Consider the following 19,087-nt stretch of genomic DNA (forward strand, 5'->3'; position numbering starts at 1 on the left):
TGTCCTGGCTCCCAAAATGGGCGGGAGTGGGGTTTAGTGGTTAGAGGAAGGGAGGCTGGGCATCAGGACTCCTGGGTTCCTTTCCCAGCTCTGGGGTTAGAGTGGGGTCTGGTACGTTAGCACAGCTGGGGCTGGGAGCCAGGACTCCTGGGTTCTTCCCATCCCCCCCTTAACCATCTCACACAGCAGGAGCGGGCTGGGCAGGAAGTGGTGATGGGGTGAAAACTACCAAGAAATGCAAATTCTCCAAAGAGCCTGTGCCAGGAACCATGTGGTGCAGAAACCACGGCCCCCTCCCCACCTCGAACCCCCCCTTGGCTGACATTGGATTGTGCCCCCTCGGTCCCCAATCCGCCCCCTATGAGCCCTAGGGGGGCAGAGAATAGCCACAACATAGTGTGCCCCGGCCACACCCCCAATCCTCCCCCTATGGGCCCTGGGAGACAGAGAATAGACACCCCCGTCCAACTGAAGTGTCGCAGTGACCCAAAGTGTGGGTATAGGAGGGGAAGGGGGGGGTGAGTGTATGGATTTGTGCACGTTTGTGTGTGAATCGGGTTCTGCAGGGGTTTTGTGTGTGGGCGGGTGTTTGTGTAGCTGTAAGGCGGGGGGTTGTGTGTGTGGCTGTGCAGGTGTGTGTGTTGATGTGGCTGGATTTGGGTGGGTGTTTGTGTACGTTAGTAATAATGTGTGTGTGTGGCTGGATTCATGCATGTTTGTGTATGTTTGCAATTGTGTACATGCATGCTCTGCTGCCCTCTGCCGGCTGCAGCAACAACCGCTTCTCCACGCATCACAGCCCCCATAGCGTCAATTCCAGTGCCGATTCCCTCATCCTAGAAGGGCTGGCTGGCCTGACCCTTCGCCCATCTGCGGAGTGTGGTGGGGGCTTCAGCTCGCCCCCTGTGGCTCAGCAGGGTGGAGGTGCGGGGCGCTGGACTCCGGTGCACCTGGAGGGCAAATCAGGCGGGGCAGGGCCTGTGGTTTCCGTGCCGCGTTGCCTGGTGCTGGGTCATTGCACCATCCCCAGCCACGCCGCACAGCGCGCCCCGAGAGGGAGTGGGGGGCCTAGCAGATGATCCAGTACCAGGGGGGAGGGGATATGTGGTTGCGGGGAGGGAAGGCCTTGGGCTGCACTGGAGGAGCGCAGAGTAGGGGTGACACCCCAAAAACCTGCAGCAAAGGGATGGACAGATGGAGAGGGATAGAAGAGGCAGCGAGCCTAACATCTAAAAGGGGAGTGGGGTCTAGTGGTTGGGGGTGGGGGCTGGTGGTCAGAATTCCTGGGTTCTATCCCAAGCCCTGGGAGGGGAGTGGGGTCTAGTGATTAGAGTGGGGGCACGGAGAGGGGCAAGCCAGGACTCCTGGGTTCTCCCCCTGGCTCTGACTCTCTCCTGTGTAATCCCTCAGCTGTCGGTGGGCGGGGTTATGCAGATCAGCGCGCTGAGTGACCGCATCGGAGTCACTCCGGGGCAGTGATTGCCACTTAGCTACGAAGTTATCAGAGTAGCTCCTGGGGACGTGAACAGCTGTGGGGGCGAGAGGGCAGCGCGGTGTCCCAGGCTCCCGGTATCGCTTCTCGGTCTCTATGGCTCAGATCAAGTGTAGTGTCTGGTCTTCTCCGTTTAATCTCCGGTGTGTTCTCCAGGCGAGAGCTTCATATTAAATGGAGTTTTGGAACAGGGAGCGGGATGAGGAGCTCGCTCCCTCCGCTCCACGCATCAGCCCGGTGTTGCGTTGCTGCCGGGCGCGGTGCCCTTCCCCGGGGCGGGGGAGAACCTGCTGCTAGAAAAAAACCAGCTGCCTCGTGCGGCTGCGGGTCTGTTCCCGGGAGCTGGGGGGTCAGCGGGTCAATCCCCGCCCCCGGCGCCCGCTGCTTTCTCCGTCCGCACGAGCTGCCTCGCTCCTCTCGCCGCTGCCGCCGGACGCGGCTGATCTGCATAACCCCGCCCCCCGACAGGGGCCCCGCCCCGCGCCGCCCCCTCGTCTCCCCGCCCCAGGCGCTGGGTGCCGCGCTCCGCCGCAGCCCCGCTGCCCCTCTCGGCCCCGGCCCCGGGGGGAGCCTCCGGCCGCCACTGGTCCAGCCACCGGCCCGTCCCTGCCCTGAGCTCCCCCAGCTTCCGCACTCGGCTCGGGGAGCCCGGCAGCGAGAGCCGGGCTGTGCATGGAGGGGAGTTTCTGGGGGTGCGGGGCGCGCGGGGGCGACGGAATTTCCGGTCCCTAAAAGGGGGGGGCCACCAGCGCCGGAACGTGGCCACCCCCCTCCCGCGGCTCCCCTTCCTCCGAGCCCCCACCCTTGCCCCTCCCCATCGCTCGAGGCCCCGCCCCTTCCCCCCGAGTTCCCCCGGCGCTTCACTTTCTCCCCGATCTCCTGCTCTCATGCCGCCTCTTCCCCGCAATCCCCGCCCCCGCACCGCCCCTTCCCCCAAGGCTCTGCCCGGTGCCGCCCCTTTCCCCAGTTCTCCAACCCCGCAATGCCCCTTCCCCCTTGTGCTTCCCCTTCTTCCTGCAACCCTGGCCTGCCCCGCCCCTTCCCCAAGATTCCCCCCCCACACCGCCCCTTTCCCCAAACCCCGCCCCCACACCGCCCCTTTTCCCCATCGCCGCTCCCGCACGGTCCCACCCCTCCAAGGCCCGCCCATGCCCCGCCCGTTCCTGCAAGGCCCCGCCCTCGCACCGCCCCTTCACTCTAGGCTCCGCCCCAGACGGCCCCTTCTCCCCAGGCCCCGCCCCTGCATCACCCAGCGGCACAGAAACAAGGCAGAGTGGGGAGGCGGGAGGGCAGAAACTTCCTGAGGAAAAAGAATCCGGTCCCAGCCCCCAGTTCTGCCCCACACTTCCCGGGTGCCCTCGGGCACATCACTCAGTCTCTCTGGGCCTCAGTTCTCCCATCCGGGAAATGGGGCTGGTGGCGCTTCCCGCCCTCGCCGGAGCCTGGGAGGAGAACTACCCTGCGGGTTGGGAAGAGGCTCGGACCCTGGGGTAATGGGCGAGGGGCGCAGGGGGAGCGTCTTAGCACCATCGTTTGGTATCTGGAGTCTGTCTGGAAACAAAATATTTCCCGAAAGTCATTCCAAAAACCTGTATCCAGCCACAGCCTTGGGAAATATTAAACAAAGCCACACGTTTTTCCCTCGTGTAGCCTGCCCCCGACCTGGCACCAGCCCCCAGTTCTGCCCCCTTCCTGCCACCGCAGCCCCATCTCACCTCCTGACCCTCTCTGGGTGCCCTGGGCCCCTCGTAACAGGGGGCTGTCCAGGGGGGTGCACGTGGGGTCTCTCCTTGCAGCCATGGGGGGGGGGAATCTTGTGGCTGTCCAGCCCCTCTGGACACCTCTACCAGAGACCCCCAAGAAACCCACAAGTTTCCTCCGCATGTGAGGAGGGGTCCCTACTTTCTGACTTGGGCTAGAGATATGGAGAGGGGTGTTTCCGTGATGTCAGAGCCCCGGGGCTCAAATCATGACTCTGAAGTGGCAGGGCAACCTCCCTCCCGCCCCCCAATCCCGCTCACATTCAGCTAGGGGGCTGGGCTGGGATCTCTAGGGAGGGAGACACAGGAAAAAACAGCTACCACTATGGAACCCAGGAATCCTGGATCCCAGTCCCCCTGCTCTAACCTCTAGATCCCACTCCGCTCCCAGAGCCAGGGAGAGAACCCAGGGGTCCTGGCGCCCAGCCCCCACCCCGCTGTGACCACTAGTCCCCACTCCCCTGCCTGGGTGCTCCAGGGGTAACTGTGTCTGTGTCCCAGCTCTGCTCAGGGCCTTGACTGATTTTCCCAAAATGCTTCCTTCTGAATCTATCACATCTGCCCCCCCCCGGCCCGTCACTGCCCACCCGTGTATGGGGGCACCAGCACCGAGCTGGTTCGTGATGGGAAATCATGCAAGCTGGCCCTAGGGAGACGTCTGTGCCCCGACACACCCGGGGCACACACTAGCCCACCCCCGAAAGAGAGGGACAATCACCCCCCACACACCGCAATATTCACAATCGTTCTCAGAGACATAACCGCACACAGTTCACTCCCACTGCTCCCAACACAAGGACCTCTTGCCCCATGCAGCATGTGCTGAGGCCTGTGGAACTCACTGCCACTGGACAGCTACTTATGGGAATGGACCTTTCCAGGAGACCCATAGACATAGCCGTGGTGACAGATGAGGATGGACTCCCAGGGTCTGACCCAGGCTGAGACTGGGCTAGAGGGGTCCATGGCTCTGATCTAGAGGGGTCTATCCAGCAGGGGGCAGCGTGACCCACACAAAAACCTACTGGAAGCACCTTTCTTAGCGGATCTCCCAGGCCATCTCCCACCCTGCCCCTGGTTGAGTAAGTAAGGGGGCCGCACGGGACTCTGGGCCGTGTTGCAACCCGGCCCCACCCCTCGCTCCCACACACTGGCGGGTTGGGTAACTGCTGAGGGATTACACAAGAGTCAGAGCCAGGGAGAGAACCCAGGAGTCCTGGCTTGCCCCTCTCCGTGCCCCCACTCTAATCACTAGACCCCACTTCCCTCCCAGAGCTCGGGATAGAACCCAGGAATTCAGACCACCAGCCCCCACCCCCAACCACTAGACCCCACTCCCTTTTTAGATGTTAGGCTCACTGCCTCTTCTATCCCTCTCCATCTGTCCATCCCTTTGCTGCAGGTTTTTGGGGTGTCACCCCTGCTCTGTACTCCTCCAGTGCAGCCCAAGGCCTTCCCTCCCCGCAACCACATATCCCCTCCCCCCTGGTACTGGATCATCTGCTAGGCCCCCCACTCCCTCTCGGGGCGCGCTGTGCGGCGTGGCTGGGGATGGTGCAATGACCCAGTACCAGGCAACGCGGCATGGAAACCACAGGCCCTGCCCCGCCTGATTTGCCCTCCAGGTGCATCGGAGCCCAGCGCCCCGCACCTCCACCCTGCTGAGCCACAGGGGGCAAGCTGAAGCCCCCACCACACTCTGCAGACGGGCGAAGGGTCAGGCCAGCCAGCCCGTGTAGGATGGGGGAATCGCCACTGGAGGTGACAGTTTGGGGGCTGTGATGCGTGGAGAAGCGGTTGTCGCTGCAGCCAGCAGAGGGCAGCAGAGCATGCGCGCACACAATTGCAAAGATATGCATGAATCCAGCCCCACCCACACATTATTACTAACGTACACAAACACCCACCCAAATCCAGCCACATCAACACACACCTGCACAGCTACACAAACACCCGCCCACACACAAAACCCCTACAGAACCCGATTCACACACAAACGTGCACAAATCCATACTCTCACACACCGCCCCCACCCCCCATTCCCCTCCTATACACACACTTTGGGTCACTGAGAAACTTCAATTGGACGGGGGTGTCTATTCTCTGTCTCCCAGGGCCCGTAGGGGGAGGATTGGGGGCATGGCCAGGGCCCACTGGGCTGTGGCTATTCTCTGCCCCCCCAAGGTACATGGGGGTGGATTGGGGGCTGAGGGGGGCACAATCCAATGTCAGCCAAGGGGGGGTTCGAGGTGGGGAGGGGGCCGTAGTTTCTGCACCACCTGGTTCCTGGTACAGGCTCCCTGCACTTCTTGGTAGTTTTCACCCCATCACCACTTCCTGCCCTGCCCCCTCCTGCTGTGTGAAATGGTTAAAAGGGGGATGGGAAGAACCCAGGAGTCCTGGCTCCCAGCCCCACTCTAACCCGAAAGCTGGGAATGGAACCCAGGACTCCTGAAACCCAGCCTCCCTTCCTCTAACCCCTAGACCCCACTCCCGCCCATTTTGGGAGCCAGGACGCCTGGGTTCTATCCAGGCTCTGGGAGGGGAGTGGAGGCTACTAGTTAGAGCAGGAGGAGCCAGGACTCCTGGGTTCTGTTCTCAGTGCTGCTGTGTGATACTGGGCCTCTCTTTTCCTCCCACTTTTTGGGTATGGAGACTGTAAACTCTTTGGGGCAGGGCCTGTCTCTCGCCTCGCCCAACAGGACCCTGATCTCAGCTGGGGCAGGGACTGTCCTTCTGTCTGTGCAGCCCCCAGCACAACGGGGGCCCTGCTTCTGCCCCAGTCTCTTTAGATGCTGCTGTGTACGGATCAATAGACCTGAATACTAAAAGCCATGGCACCGCCATTGCCCTGCAAGGGCTAAATGGGATTCTTACTCCTGTGACCCTCCGTACATCCCCCCCGCGACAAGTTCCCCGAGTCTCTGCCCTGAGCCCCTTGTGCTGCTCAATGGCAGTGAAGAAAGCCGCCCAGCCCTAGCGACAAAAGAAGACGGGGATGAAAAAAAAAAAAGGCTTTACAAAAATTGGTCACACCAATAGGAAACCGGCCGCAGCGGTTTGCGACTACACCCGCCCCCCTGCGCTTATCCGTCCCCCTGGGGGAGCAGCGATGGACGACACCATCCAAGTGGGTTCTGGAGATGTTCCTCCAGCTGCCGGCGTCTGGGCTCCAGCCGGTGCTGGGCTGCATTCAGTTCCTCTCTCTGGTGCGTGCCCCGGCTCCACACACGCCACCCCCCCCCACACACACACGCTCAGGACTGAGCTTAAATAACCCAACCCAACCCAACCCGCCCCAGGGAGAGACACCCACGGCGCTGCTCAGCCGGAGTCCCACAAAGGAAGATGCCTCCCCCTACCCATTCCTGAGCGTGTGGGAAGGGGGTCAGGATTGGGAAGCATGGGGCACCTATGGATGGTCAACCCAAGCAGAGGAGGAAGGATCTCAAGCCAGAAGGGAAGTGGGAGGGCCTGTGCCCCCAACATGGAGAATCTGGGGTGGAACCTTGCTTAACAGGTCAGTCTGTCCTTTCTGTTACTGTCCCCTTCTAGCTTTATCTAGCGCTCCTGTTTGTTCATTTGTTCTTTTTTGTTCCTTTCCTTCCGTAGTTTGCAGGTTCTTGCTTCCTTTCCCCCCCCCCACTACCTTTCATGCTCTTTCTTTCCTTCACTTCCTAATGTTTTTCCTCTCCCTTTATTTCTTTCTCCGTCTCACACACTTTTCTCTCTCGCTGATCATTTTTTTTCACTTGCTCTTTTTCCTCGCTCCCTTCCAAGCCCAGTGGCCCAGGGAGCTGGGAATCTCGTGCCCTGCATCAAACCAAAAACCCGTTGGCATCAAGGGAACAAGATCCATGGCCAAGACCCAGTTGGATTTTGGGGGCAGCCTTTGATATTTAGAGGAGGGGCAGGGAAGACGTTTCTGGGCTCAGAGCCACTTCGATCGTCTCCAGGATTCTAGGGCTTTGCGATCATGCTGGGCTACTACATTTGTTCCTCAGTAGGGAAAGCCGGGGTTTAAAGCCGGTTTGTACAGCGGGGTGCAAAAGGGGGCTGAAAGTGGGGGGGTCCCAGAACCAGCAAGGAAATCACAAGGGCTATTAAGATTGATCCACCGTCATTCCTGGAAATCAGGGGCAGCGAGACACCAAAATGCCTGGGAAGGTCTGGGCCTACTGGACGAAAGCTGCTGCACCCAGAGAATGCTCGGTCCTCCGCACTCGGTTCTGCAGCCACGTTAAGCACAATCCGGCAAGAGGATGTTTTAACCAGCTGGGCTGCGACTGAGCTGAGGGGAATTAGCAGCCTTGGCAATGACAGTGGGGTCTCGGCTCCCTGGCCAGCAGCATCTTAGCTGTGGCCAGGGGAATTGTTTGATTTGCAGGGTGCTGCGGGGCTTTGGCCTGGGGATCAGCCAAAGCCTGCATATGCTATCAGCCAGCACGGGGCAGCAGGAGCCCATGTCCCCCCAACCAGCTGAGGGTACTCCAGACCCCCTCAGCTCCCAGGGGATGGGTACAATGCTGGCACCCTCCTTCCCCCCTGCAAATCACCCAGGTGGTGGCCAGCTCTGCGACACTCCCAGGGCCCGGTCTGAGGAAGTCAGAGGGATCAGCCTGAGAGGGACCTCCCACCCCCCACCGATAGGTGCTGTCTACCCCCACTTCCTAGCTGGGGGTCCCCCCAGCAAAGCTTCCCTCCACTTGATTTCCAATAGGAAGGGGGAGGGGGTGAGTCTGGGAGCCAGGGCTCCTGGGTTCAAGCCACTCACCTCTCCCTGTTCCATCCTTCAGTTTCTCCACGGAAGAGGGATAAGGACAAAGTTGCCCCCAAAGGCTTCAGAGGTGGTTCTGCCAAGGAGGGGATGGCCGCAGCCGAGCTCAGGGAAGGGATGGCCGCAGCCAGGGCGGCGAGCTCAGGGAGGGGATCCCTGCCTGCCCCAAGTGGACTGCGCTGGGTAGGACAGGCAAGGAAGATGCAGCAGGGGCTGTTGCTACCTCAGCACAGGAATAAACCCCTGGGCTCAAGTGCCCGGGACAGGGCCGTCTTTACTGGCCCCTAGGGCAGGGCACAAGGGAGGGTGGGATGGTCCAGGCAGAACCACAGGCCAAGCCAGCCTGGAGCAGCCAGATAGAGCTGGTGCCCCCTAGCAGGGGACCATTCCCCACGCACCTGAGCCTGCCAGTCCCTGCCCTGGGGCAGGTCGGAGCTGGCGTCCCCCAGAGGGGAAAGGCCCCATGTCCCAGTCCCTGCCATAGACCTGGATGCGCATTAGTCAGTTTATTCAGAACAATGGGAATTACAGAACGCCACAAAACCCACGTGGGATCCCCCCCACACCTGACACTGCTCCCCCACCTCCGCTCAGCCCCACCAACCCTCCCACCACCAGCATCTGGGTCACCCCCCTTACACTGACCCCCCACCTTGCGGAAGAGGGGACAGCTGGGTTAGGCCCCCAATAACTGCACCCCAGATAGGCGCGTCCCACCCACACTCCTTCCCTAACATGGGTGTGGCTACCTACAACTGCACCCCTTTGGGGGCGGGGCTCCCCGAGCCCCTCTCAGGCAGGACGGGGCCATCAGGCCCAGCTGTGTTGCTGGAGGGTCTTGAGGGCCAGGGTCCAGCGCTCCAGCCACTGCTGCAAGGTGAGGCCCTGGCGGTGCTCCGCCGGCAGGGAGAACTGCCCCGGCTGCTCCCACCTGAACCCAGGGACGGGGAGAGAGGGGAGCAGGTGAGATGGCTCCTTCCGGCTCCCCACCCCAGTTCCCCCCCCAGCACAGACACCACCACGTCCACACTCAACCTGCACGCACAATCTCCCCCCCCGAAATCATCCCTTATTGCATATGCCCCCCCCCCCGGCCGCTCCCTAGGTACGCCCATTCTCCAGAGGCACCAGACCACCCCCTTCCTTCCCACCCCAGCCCCCAACCAGTCCCTCCTGTGCCCCCCCTCCACTTGGGCAAGCCCCCTTCTTCCTCACAGCCCCCACCCCACCCCTGGCAGGGGAGAACCAACCCTGGACCCCCTCCCAGCACAGGATGGGCAGGGCCTCCCCCCTCTGGAGAACAAGGCGTCCCATAAACCAGGTGGGCGGGGGCTCCTCACCAGGAGTCGATCGTGGCCTGCACCTCAGGCCAGCGCTCCATGCGGCGCTCGCACTGCTCGGTCACCAGCTGGATCCGCGGCCCCAGGGCTCCGGCCTGCTCCCGGTCGTGGTCCCGCAGGGCCTGCAGCAGGACTGGGGGAAAGAGACATTGGTGAGGCCCGGAGGAGTTATGGCTGGTGGGGGGGGGTGCTGAGCTGTGCTGGGCAGATGCCATGGTCCTGCCACCCTTCAGGCCGGCTCGTGTGCCAGTAGGGTGCCCCTCGCAGAACCTGGGAAGGGGCCGCAGGCTGGGGGTCGCCCCCCTGGAGCCATGGGGAGAGCTCACCTTGCACGTCAGTCACCTGGCGCTGCTGCAGGCTGGCTAGCGCCTGGCTCTTGTAACTCAGCTGGGCACGCAGGGCCAGCAGCTCCTTCTTCAGCTCAGCCATGTGGGGCAGGAGGTGCTCCGGGGCCTGGGGCAGAGACAGATAGACACAGGGGGTGAGGGGAGACAGGGCCTGCCCCTTCTCCCCCAAGATCACCCCCCAGGGGGCCGTGAGGAGGTTTAATGCAGAATAAACTTGGGGGGTGCTCCTGCCCCACCCCCTCCCTGGGGCCCCCCATCCCATCTCTCCCCAGAAGAGGGTCTCAGAGGAGGGGTTCACTCCCACCCTGTGGGGAGACATTCCTGCTCCCTGCCCCATTGCTCCACCAAGTGTGCGTCTCACCTTGAAGAGAGGGAAGCCAGCAGCCTGGCACACAGTGAGGAAGGCCCGGTGCTGGGCGAGCCCCGTCCGGTCCAGCCGATGGATGGAGAGCTCGTGGGCCGGGACCTGCTGGGACCTGGAGGCGGGGGACGACCGGGTCAGGGCAGCTGAGGATCAGCCCTTGAACCCCTCACCCTCAGCCATCCCCCATCCCCACCGGGCACCCCAGCCCACAGCCCTCCCGCTCCCCAGGAAGGGCTGGCGGGGCCCCGTCCTCACAGCAGCCTGCCGGCATAGTACAGCATTGGTACCCCCGGGAGAGCAGGTACCAGTGTTCCCAGCGTATTAATACCCCAGAGTATCAATGCTCCTCTCATCGCTAGAGGCTACCGACGCTCCTAGAGCATAATCAGCCCAGAAAGTATTAATCCTCCTACCACAGATCTGGGGTACCAAGGCTCTCAGAGCATTACCCCCCCCCCCCCGGAGAGAGTATTCATGCTCCCACCAGAGTATTAAAGCCCCTGCCCTATTCTCAGGGTATTAGCTCTCCGCCCAGAGAATACGGGGTTTTCATTAGTATTCCCCAGCACCAACGCTCCTGCTAGTCTCCGTGCCCCGACTGCAGCATTAATCCCACTGCCTAAGTACTCCCAGAGGACCAGCGCCCCCAGCTTGGGGCAGAGGAGCAGAGTACCAGTACTCCTCTGCGGGCATCTCCCTCCCTCCCTCCAACCGGCAGATCTCAGGGTGCTTTTCCCAAGGTGGGTCTCAGCCCCGTTTCAGTGGGACACAGGTGGGGAGGGAAGGGGGGGAGAAAATCCCAGGAATCCTGCATACCCCAAGTCCAGTAGTGCAGGAGGGGGAGCACAGGTACACCCCCAAGGCCAAGGGGCGCCCCCCCATATGGGGACCCAGCCCCTGGGGCAGCCTAAGAGGGGACAGTTGGCCCCAGGACCCTGCTCGCTGTGGGGGAGAGCAATCAGACAGAGCAGGAGGGTGGGGGGAGACTCACCCAGGGAGGCTGCGGTGCAGCAGGCAGGGGAGGGCGATGGCCCCCAGCTGCCGGACCTCGCGCTCCACCCCCCCGTGCAGCCGCTGCGACTCCAGGGTCACGTCCTGTTCCGGGCCCAGCAGCTTCCTCTGCACGAAGGCCTGGACCTGAGAGAGAGAGCGGGGTTTGGGGGAGATCATGCTGGTGCCCCGCCCTCCCAGCCCTGGGCCCCACTCCCCCAGCCCTGCCGGTGCCCCTCAGGCCCGACCCACAGCCTCCTGGTATCCCAGCCCTGGACTCCCCCATCCTCTGTCAGTGCCCCTTGATCCCGCCCCATGGCATGGGAGGGTGTCTCACCTCGGCCTGGTCCTTGCGGAGCTGGCATTTGATGTAGGAGGTGCCTTTGATCAGCGCCCGGACGTGCTGCTGCTTTTCGCGCTGGGGGCGAAGGAGGGAGAGAAAGTGTCAGTCCTGGGGATGCTTCAAGACAGTGTCCCTGCTCCCCCCGGGGCAGCAAGGCACCCCATATTCAACCCCGCAATCGCTCCCTTTCCCACAGAAGGAACCCCCCCAACCCCCAACTTGTTCACTCCTTCCTTTCCCTGTCTCCCCTCCCCCCCATCATCCCCAAACCCATATACTCCCCCCAGCATGCACCCCCTCTACTTCCTTCCCCCCAGCCAGGTACCCTGTGGATCCCCCTCCATGAAACCCCACCCACGGGCACCCTCCCAGCCAACCCCACCTCATCCTCCTGTGTGCCCTACTGCCTCCCCACCCCCCAGGCAGGTCCCACGTCCAGAGGTTGCCCTGCTCTGGCCCTCAGATTCCCCCCCGCGCTTCCCGCACTCACCACCAGGTGGCGGAAGTCCAGGATGCGCTGACGCTTGCTCTGCAAGGCCTGCAGCTCCGCATGGCGGGCACTTGCCTCCTGCTCCAGTTCCTGGCAGCCTCGACGCAGCCCATCCCGCAGCCCTGCCAGCCGCACAGCCCGCAGCTCCAGCTCCAGCACCGCCCTGGGGGCCAGGCGGGACAGGCCAGTTCAGTGGGGGGGTGGGGGGGAGTCTCCCCAGCAGGGGGTGCTCACCACAGGGCCCCGAGAGCGCAGGGGGACCCCACAGGACAGGGAAGTCTCCCCAGCAGGGAGCGTGCTCCAGGGGGCCCTGACAGAGCCGGGGTACCCCTGGGGTGGGAAGTCCCGCCAGCAGGGAGCGCTCTCCCAGCGGTGGGTGGTCACGAACTGTGCAGGGCTGAGTCCAGGGGGCGGGGTGTCTCCCAGGGCCTGCGGCAGCTACCTAGCAAGGATCGCGTGCTCCGAGCCGTCCGCCACCAGCCGGTGCATCTCCTGCAGGAGGGAGGCCAGCTGGGCCGTGCTGCGCTGCTTCCGGGCCTGTAGGGGGAGCTGCTTCACCCACAGCTCCTCACACCTGCTCCAGCCTTCCTGCAGCCGGGGGAGGGAGCAGGTAAGGAGGGGCCAGGGGACTCTGCCCCCTCCCCCCACTATAACCCAGCTGGAGATATGGGCCCTGTTGTCCCTGGGACCCCCCAGCACTGAGATACAGCCCCTTCCCCCTGATATATCCCACACTCCCGGAGCCCCAGATGTGGCTCCCTCCCCCCCACTATATCCTAGCCACTGGCACTGCCCAGCCCCCACATGCGGCCCTGCCTGCCCCTCCCCATGCCCCCACTCACCTGTATGAGGCCCCGGACTGAGGGCAGGGCTGCTGGCGGCCCCGCCAGGTCTTCCAGACGGGAGCTCTCGTAGCGGAACCTGCAGGTCAGAGGGCAGAGATACAGGTCCCAGCATTGCTGCCATGGGTCACTGCAGCACCACTGGGGTGACAGGCCCCAGAGCCCCGACTCTGCCCCCTGCAGTACAAGCTGACACCACCAGGGGGCCAAAGACCCACAGCACCCCTCTCTCTCGAGCTCTGACTCTGCCCCCACCCCCAAGTACAAGCCACCACCACTGGGGGGCGATAGCTCCGTACAGCACCACACCCCCACACTGTCAGCCCCTTAGCGGTACCCACTTGAGGGCCTCTACGTCGCGGGGAATGTCAATGCGGCTGGTGAGCTCCTGCATCTGCAGGGTGTTCTCCAGGGCCAGGTGCTCCAGGGCTGCCAGGACATGGTTGGGAGGGTGGGAACCCACGATGGCCTGCGTGAGCAGAGAGGTGGGATGAGCCACAGTGGGCCAGTGATGCTGTACCTTCCCTCACGGCTGGCTCCAATGCCCCATACGGGGCTAGAGGGCGCTGCGCTGCAGGGAGCAGGGCAGGGGGCTCTCCCCTGGCAGTCAGGGCTGCCCCAATGCCCCAGTCCAGCGCTAAGGGGCTCCCAGCTGCCCCTTCCAGAGGTGGCTGCATCCCTGCAGCAGGCGAGCCGTCCCCAGGGTCCCTACCCCATTGCTCCTCCCTCCCCCCCCGTTACCTCCACGGTGCTCAGCCAGTGCTGGTAGGACGTGTCCAGCAGCTCCTCGCTTGTCCCGCTGCTAAGAGAGAGACACATGAGGCGGGTCAGAAACAGAGCACGGGGGAAGGAGAGGGCAGGGGAGCTCACAGGGTCTTACGGGACGGCCGCAGATGTGCTGTGCTCGAAGAGTGACTTCAAGAAGTGGAAGCGCAGCTGGCAGGCCGACCGCACGTCCCGCTGCGGAGACAGGGACAGACACGCGGACGGGTTACTGGGGTGGGGAAGACACGACGGCCCTCAAGAAAGCTGCAGATCACCAGGATCTACTGGATCCTCCCCCCTTATTGGGATCCAGGCACCAGGCTCAGGGAGATCCCTCAGGATACCAAGACCTGATTGCCAATGGCCCGACAGACTCTCCCCGGGGCCCAGTCCAATTCCCTCCTCCTTCCCAACCAAACCCCATCGCCAGATCCCACAGGGAGATCTCCAGAGCCCCATGCTGGCATTCACAGGGCTCAGATTACCGTGTACCCCTTGCCACTAGATCCTGCCTTGGCATCTCCAGATCCCCCCCCATGAGATCTAGGACTGGGATCCCCAGATCACCACCCCCAACTAGCACAGGGGAGCAGGATTCTCAAATTCCTCTCCCCCTGCCCAGGATCTACCCACTATCCTCTCCCCAACTCACCAGTACTTCAGGCTCCAAGCCAGCAAATCCGAGGGCAGGCAGCTTCCCTCCCACCGTCAGCTCCACCTTGGCCTTTCTGCAGAGACCAGAGGAGGCTGTGAAAATTGGCGGGGGGGGGGCGGGGGACAGGGGGTGTGAGGGGCAGGAGAGGAAGGGGGAGCACAGTTCAGGACATCCCACCACCCACCCCCCCATCCCCAGCAGGACCCTGCCATGGAGCAAAGGCTACTGAGAGATGCTACCCAGGATAGGCAATCCCCAATCCCTAATGCCACCTGCCATGGAACCCCCTACCAAGGAGCAAAAGATTCTGGGAGCTACTGCCCAGCAGAGATGTCCACCGGATAGTGCTTCAGAAGCAAAGGATTCCGGGGGACGCGACCAGGAGCAGTGGGGACCCCACGCTAAGGACGGAACCACCCCCCCCACACCTGCTGATGTCCTTCAGCTGCTCCAGCCGCCCCCTCAGCTGTGCTACGCTGCCCTGCAGCTGCTGGCGTTCCTCGGCCAGGCGGGCCGCATAGGCCTTGAGCAGCAGGGAGCGGCGCTGGGCGTCACGGATCCGCTCCTGGGCCGCCTCCAGGGAGACCTCTGCGGGGTGGGAGCAGAAAGACCATCAGGGAAACCTCACCGCAAGCCCCAGACGCTAACTACAAAGGCCCCACTCCCCTCCCAGAGCTGGGGATAGAACCCAGGAGTCCTGGCTCCCAGCCTCTCCCACTCCCCTGCCCCGCTCCCAGAACCCAAGGAGTCCTGAGCTGACGGGTGTGAACCCCACAGGTGATTGTCTGGGGAGGGACCATAGGGGGAAATCAGCAGCCCCAGGGGCCACGGGAACTTTGCGGATGGAGAAGAGACCACATGGGGGGATGCTGCCCCCAAGGACGGCAGGGCAGTGTAACAATCCTACCCTGCCCCCCACAAAGAAGTGGGGGGAAATGGATTTGGGCTGCAGGGGGACGATCCCACTGGGTGTTGGGGGAGAACAGATGGGAGGACTAGGGTGGACTTTGTACCCCCCAGCCCCAGAGCAATGGCCTGGGGTAGAGCGCTGGAGGCACAGACTACGCCGCCTCCCAGATCCTTGGGGCTCCCCCCTTACCGTCAGCCATGACCTCACGCTGGGCTGTCTCTATCTGCAGGTCCAGCTGCTGCAGCTCCCCACGCAGGCGGGCCACGCCCTGGGCAAGCTGCTGGCGCCGCTCCTGCTCTGGTTCCGACCCACTGGGCTTTCCCTGTGGGGAGGGGGAGACACCGACTGCTGTAGACCCAGGCATCCTGCTCCCCCCACGGCAAGGCCCCTGTTCCACTCTGCAGCACCCCAATCCCAATCCCCCACCCTCATCTCCCAGATCCACAGCTCAGCAACAAGGCACCCACTCTCCCCCACCCTATCCCATGCCATAGGACCCCTCTGCACCACGATCCCACCCCGACTCACTTCCCACCCACTGCTCCCACCCTATTCCACCCCGCAGCACCACCTGATCCTCACCTTGCCCCACGACCACATCCCCTACCCTGACCCACTCTATCCCATCCCACAGCACCCCGATCCCCTTCCCCACCCCTCCAAAACCAGATTACCATCCCCTACCGACTCCCCCACCCACCACAGCAACACCCAATCCCATCCACAACACCCGTCCCATCCCACCCACAGCCCTCACCCACACGCCCCTATCCACCCAGCAGTCTCCACAGGCCCCCTCACCTCTGCCTCCTCCAGATGCTGGTACCTGACGCAAGGCCTGAGTAAAGGAGGCTGAACGTAGAGAGTGACAGAGGCCTGGACAGACGGACAGACACACAGACGTCAGGGAGAGCTCGGAGCCAGCAGGCTTCGAGGTCCAAGGCCAGGAGACAGACGCCAGCCAAGGGTCGGCAAGGAAATTAAACCCGCTCCTATAGGGCATAGGGGACACCGGGCTGGATGGGCCCAGGGGCTTGGTCTAGGCAGGGACGGGGCAGGACACTGGGCTGGATGGGCCCCTTGGTGAAAATGCTGCCCATAGTAACAAGCCCCCACGGCAAAGGGGAACGAGGAAAGGATACCACAGCAAGTTCCCTCGGATCTTCTTCACATTCCTGTGAGGAAAGAGAGAGGGGTGAATCTACTGCAGAAGCAGCAATGGCTCTGGGAAGGGAGGGGGTCCAGTGGTTAGAGCAGAGGAGGACGGGAGCCAGGACTCCTGGGTTCTACCCCTGGCTCTGGGAGGAGACCTGAAAAGCAGAAGGCCCCATGTCCGATTCCCCGCTGCTGCCCCCCTGAGCCAGCCAGTCCCCCACCCTGGGGCCGGGTGGGAGCCAGCGGCCCTTTGAGGGGAAAGGCGCCGCACCCCATTCCTCTCACCTCTGGTGGTGCACGTGCCGGGTGACGTATCTCCAGATCTCCGCACACTGGCCTGAGCACATCCTGGGGATACAGAGCAACAGCATCAGCCCCACGGGGACGCGACCGGAAACCCCTACGAGGAGCATGGGTGGCCCTTGGTTGAGGGCCGTATACCCCCCCCCCACGTCCCTGCCCCAGGGCTGGATACCCCCTTTTCCTTCCCTCCCCCCACCGGGCTCATCCAGGTAACCTCACAGGGCTTGGGGGTAACCTGGCAGGGGGCTGGGAGGCCCTTTTATGGGGGAGAGCGGAGTGTGTGTGGGGGGGGCGCCTCTGGCCCCACAGCTGGGAGGGATATAATCAAGGGGCAGTGAATGGGGATGTGGGGGCAGTAGGGCAGTCAGGGAACCCATGGGGAAGAAGTTGGAGGGCTGGGGGCTGGGGAGGAAGGTACCAAGGAGCAGAGGAGGCAAGGGGGGGCAAAGGGGGGAGGAGGACCGGGGGGCAGGACGCGAGGAGAGAGGGAGGCCGCCCCCGCAGCGGGGACCCCGAAGGAGCAGGGGAAAGGTGGCCGGGGGGGGAGCCGCAGGAGCCCGCGGACAAGGAGGGAAACGGGAACTCGCGGAACAGGAGCCGGGGGGTCCCCGCGCTGGGGGGGATGGTCCGGGGGGGCGGGAGCCGGGGGGGTCCCCGCGCTGGGGGGATGGTCCGGGGGGGCGGGAGCCGGGGGGGGTCCCCGCGCCGGGGGGGATGGTCCGAGGGGGGGTCCCCGCGCTGGGGGGGATGGTCCGAGGGGGGGTCCCCGCGCTGGGGGCCCGGGGCTCTCACCGGCGGAAGGCCCCGTCGGGGGGCACCTTCCCGGGGGTCAGCCCCATCTCCTGGGCCGCCCAGAGCTTCAGCTCCAGCGCGGCCCCGCCCCGCTCCATGCCGGGACCCGAGCCCGAGCGCGCCGGCCGCTGCCGCAAGGCCCGCCGGGAGCTGGGGGCGGGGCCTGCCGCTGCTGGGGGGCGGGGCCTGCCGGCAGCCGCAATTTGCTGTTCCCCCCTTCAGGTGCGGGTCCCAGCACAGGCCCCAGGGTGGCCCCTCCCCGGTGTGTAACAGCGCCACCTGCAGGCTTCCGACAGGACGAAGAGAGGCGCAGCTCATGTGCCCTGCGCACTGAATTCCCGCGGGTCTTTGCTGAGCCCTTCTGTACCCCAGGGGTTCTCAAAATGGGGGTCGTGAGGTTATTACGTGGGGGGGGGGGGTTGCAAGCTGTCAGCCTCCACCTCCAAACAGGGGTGGGGATTAGAGGGAAGGGGCAGTGAGGGGGCAGGGACCCGGGGGCAATGGGCAGCGTGACAGTGAGGACTCCGGGGAAGGGGCGGAGTGGGGACGGGACTGGGCGAAGGGGCGGTTCGGGGCGGGGCCTCGGTAGAAAGGGCGGGGCGAGGGCGGGGCCTTGGAGCAAGAGGCGGGGTAGGGGGGGGCCAGGAGGGGTGGGACCGTGCGGGAGCGGCGATGGGGAAAAGGGGCGGTGTGGGGGCGGGGTTTGGGGAAAGGGGCGGTGTGGGGGGGGAATCTTGGGGAAGGGGCGGGGCGGGCCAGGGTTGCAGGAAGAAGGGGAAGCACAAGGGGGAAGGGGCATTGCGGGGTTGGAGAACTGGGGAAAGGGGCGGCACCGGGCAGAGCCTTGGGGGAAGGGGCGGTGCGGGGGCGGGGATTGCGGGGAAGAGGCGGCATGAGAGCAGGAGATCGGGGAGAAAGTGAAGCGCCGGGGGGAACTCGGGGGGAAGGGGCGGGGCCTCGAGCGATGGGGAGGGGCAAGGGTGGGGGCTCGGAGGAAGGGGAGCCGCGGGAGGGGGGTGGCCACGTTCCGGCGCTGGTGGCCCCCCCCTTTTAGGGTTCGGAAATTCCGTCGCCCCCTGCGCGCCCCGCACCCCCAGAAACTCCCCTCCATGCACAGCCCGGCTCTCGCTGCCGGGCTCCCCGAGCCGAGTGCGGAAACTGGGGGAGCTCAGGGCAGGGACGGGCCGGTGGCTGGACCAGTGGCGGCCGGAGGCGCCCCCCGGGGCCGGGGCCGAGAGGGGCAGCGGGACTGCGGCGGAGCGCGGCACCCAGCGCCTGGGGCGGGGAGACGAGGGGGCGGGGCGGGGCCCCTGTCGGGGGGCGGGGTTATGCAGATCAGCCGCGTCCGGCGGCAGCGGCGAGAGGAGCGAGGCAGCTCGTGCGGACGGAGAAAGCAGCGGGCGCCGGGGGCGGGGATTGACCCGCTGACCCCCCAGCTCCCGGGAACAGACCCGCAGCCGCACGAGGCAGCTGGTTTTTAATTCCTTTAACCAGCAGGTTCTCCCCAGGGGCACCTCTCAGCCCGCTGCCGGTCTCGGGTTCCGTCCGCCGGCTCCTGCCAGCCAGGGTCCCGGGTGCCGGCCCCACTCATCCCGCTTCCAGTCTGGGATCTGGGTCCCGCCCACACAGAGTGGGTACCTTCCTTCTCCCTGGTTCTAGCCTATTCGCTTCCTCTCTCTGCACTGTGAAGATGGACCTGGGAGTTGAAATTCATAACTTTGCTAGACACTGAAAAGCACAGATGGAATAAAGATACGAGATT

At 64.1% G+C, this 19,087-nt stretch overlaps 1 protein-coding gene and 1 non-coding gene across 2 annotated transcripts; one reads left to right on the top strand and one right to left on the bottom strand.

Annotated features, from left to right (window-relative positions):
• Window positions 1-1,571: 1,571 nt before the first annotated feature.
• LOC140903022 (U2 spliceosomal RNA) lies at window positions 1,572-1,763 on the top strand. The gene has a single exon (XR_012156148.1). It is a non-coding gene; the product is annotated as a U2 spliceosomal RNA (small nuclear RNA).
• A 6,757-nt stretch (window positions 1,764-8,520) lies between these two features.
• Window positions 8,521-17,468, bottom strand: LOC140902570 (HAUS augmin-like complex subunit 5). The gene is made up of 19 exons (XM_073322785.2): window positions 17,326-17,468; window positions 16,516-16,578; window positions 16,218-16,250; window positions 15,877-15,901; window positions 15,265-15,397; window positions 14,594-14,753; window positions 14,163-14,238; window positions 13,626-13,705; window positions 13,487-13,547; window positions 13,087-13,214; window positions 12,746-12,824; window positions 12,346-12,491; window positions 11,904-12,066; window positions 11,408-11,488; window positions 11,072-11,217; window positions 10,078-10,192; window positions 9,696-9,822; window positions 9,370-9,502; window positions 8,521-8,960 (listed from the first exon to the last, which is right to left on the bottom strand). Exons 1-19 carry the CDS (start codon window positions 17,421-17,423, stop codon window positions 8,840-8,842), a joined length of 1,968 nt encoding a protein of 655 aa, XP_073178886.2. The 5' UTR covers window positions 17,424-17,468; the 3' UTR covers window positions 8,521-8,839.
• Between the last annotated feature and the right edge of the window lie 1,619 nt (window positions 17,469-19,087).

The sequence above is a fragment of the Lepidochelys kempii genome, chromosome 24 (genome assembly GCF_965140285.1).
Source record: "Lepidochelys kempii isolate rLepKem1 chromosome 24, rLepKem1.hap1, whole genome shotgun sequence".
In the NCBI taxonomy this organism is placed as follows: Eukaryota; Metazoa; Chordata; order Testudines; family Cheloniidae; genus Lepidochelys; species Lepidochelys kempii.

What these genes read in the sequence shown, in the direction of transcription:
- LOC140902570 (XM_073322785.2), bottom strand. Translation starts at nt 17,423, where the DNA reads ATGGAGCGGGGCGGGGCCGCGCTGGAGCTGAAGCTCTGGGCGGCCCAG. An exon ending in CGGCACGTGCACCACCAGAG is followed by an intron (nt 16,251 to 16,515) that starts GTGAGAGGAATG and finishes CTTTCCTCACAG; the next exon opens with GAATGTGAAGAAGATCCGAG. An exon ending in GCTTGGAGCCTGAAGTACTG is followed by an intron (nt 13,706 to 14,162) that starts GTGAGTTGGGGA and finishes CTGTCTCCGCAG; the next exon opens with CGGGACGTGCGGTCGGCCTG.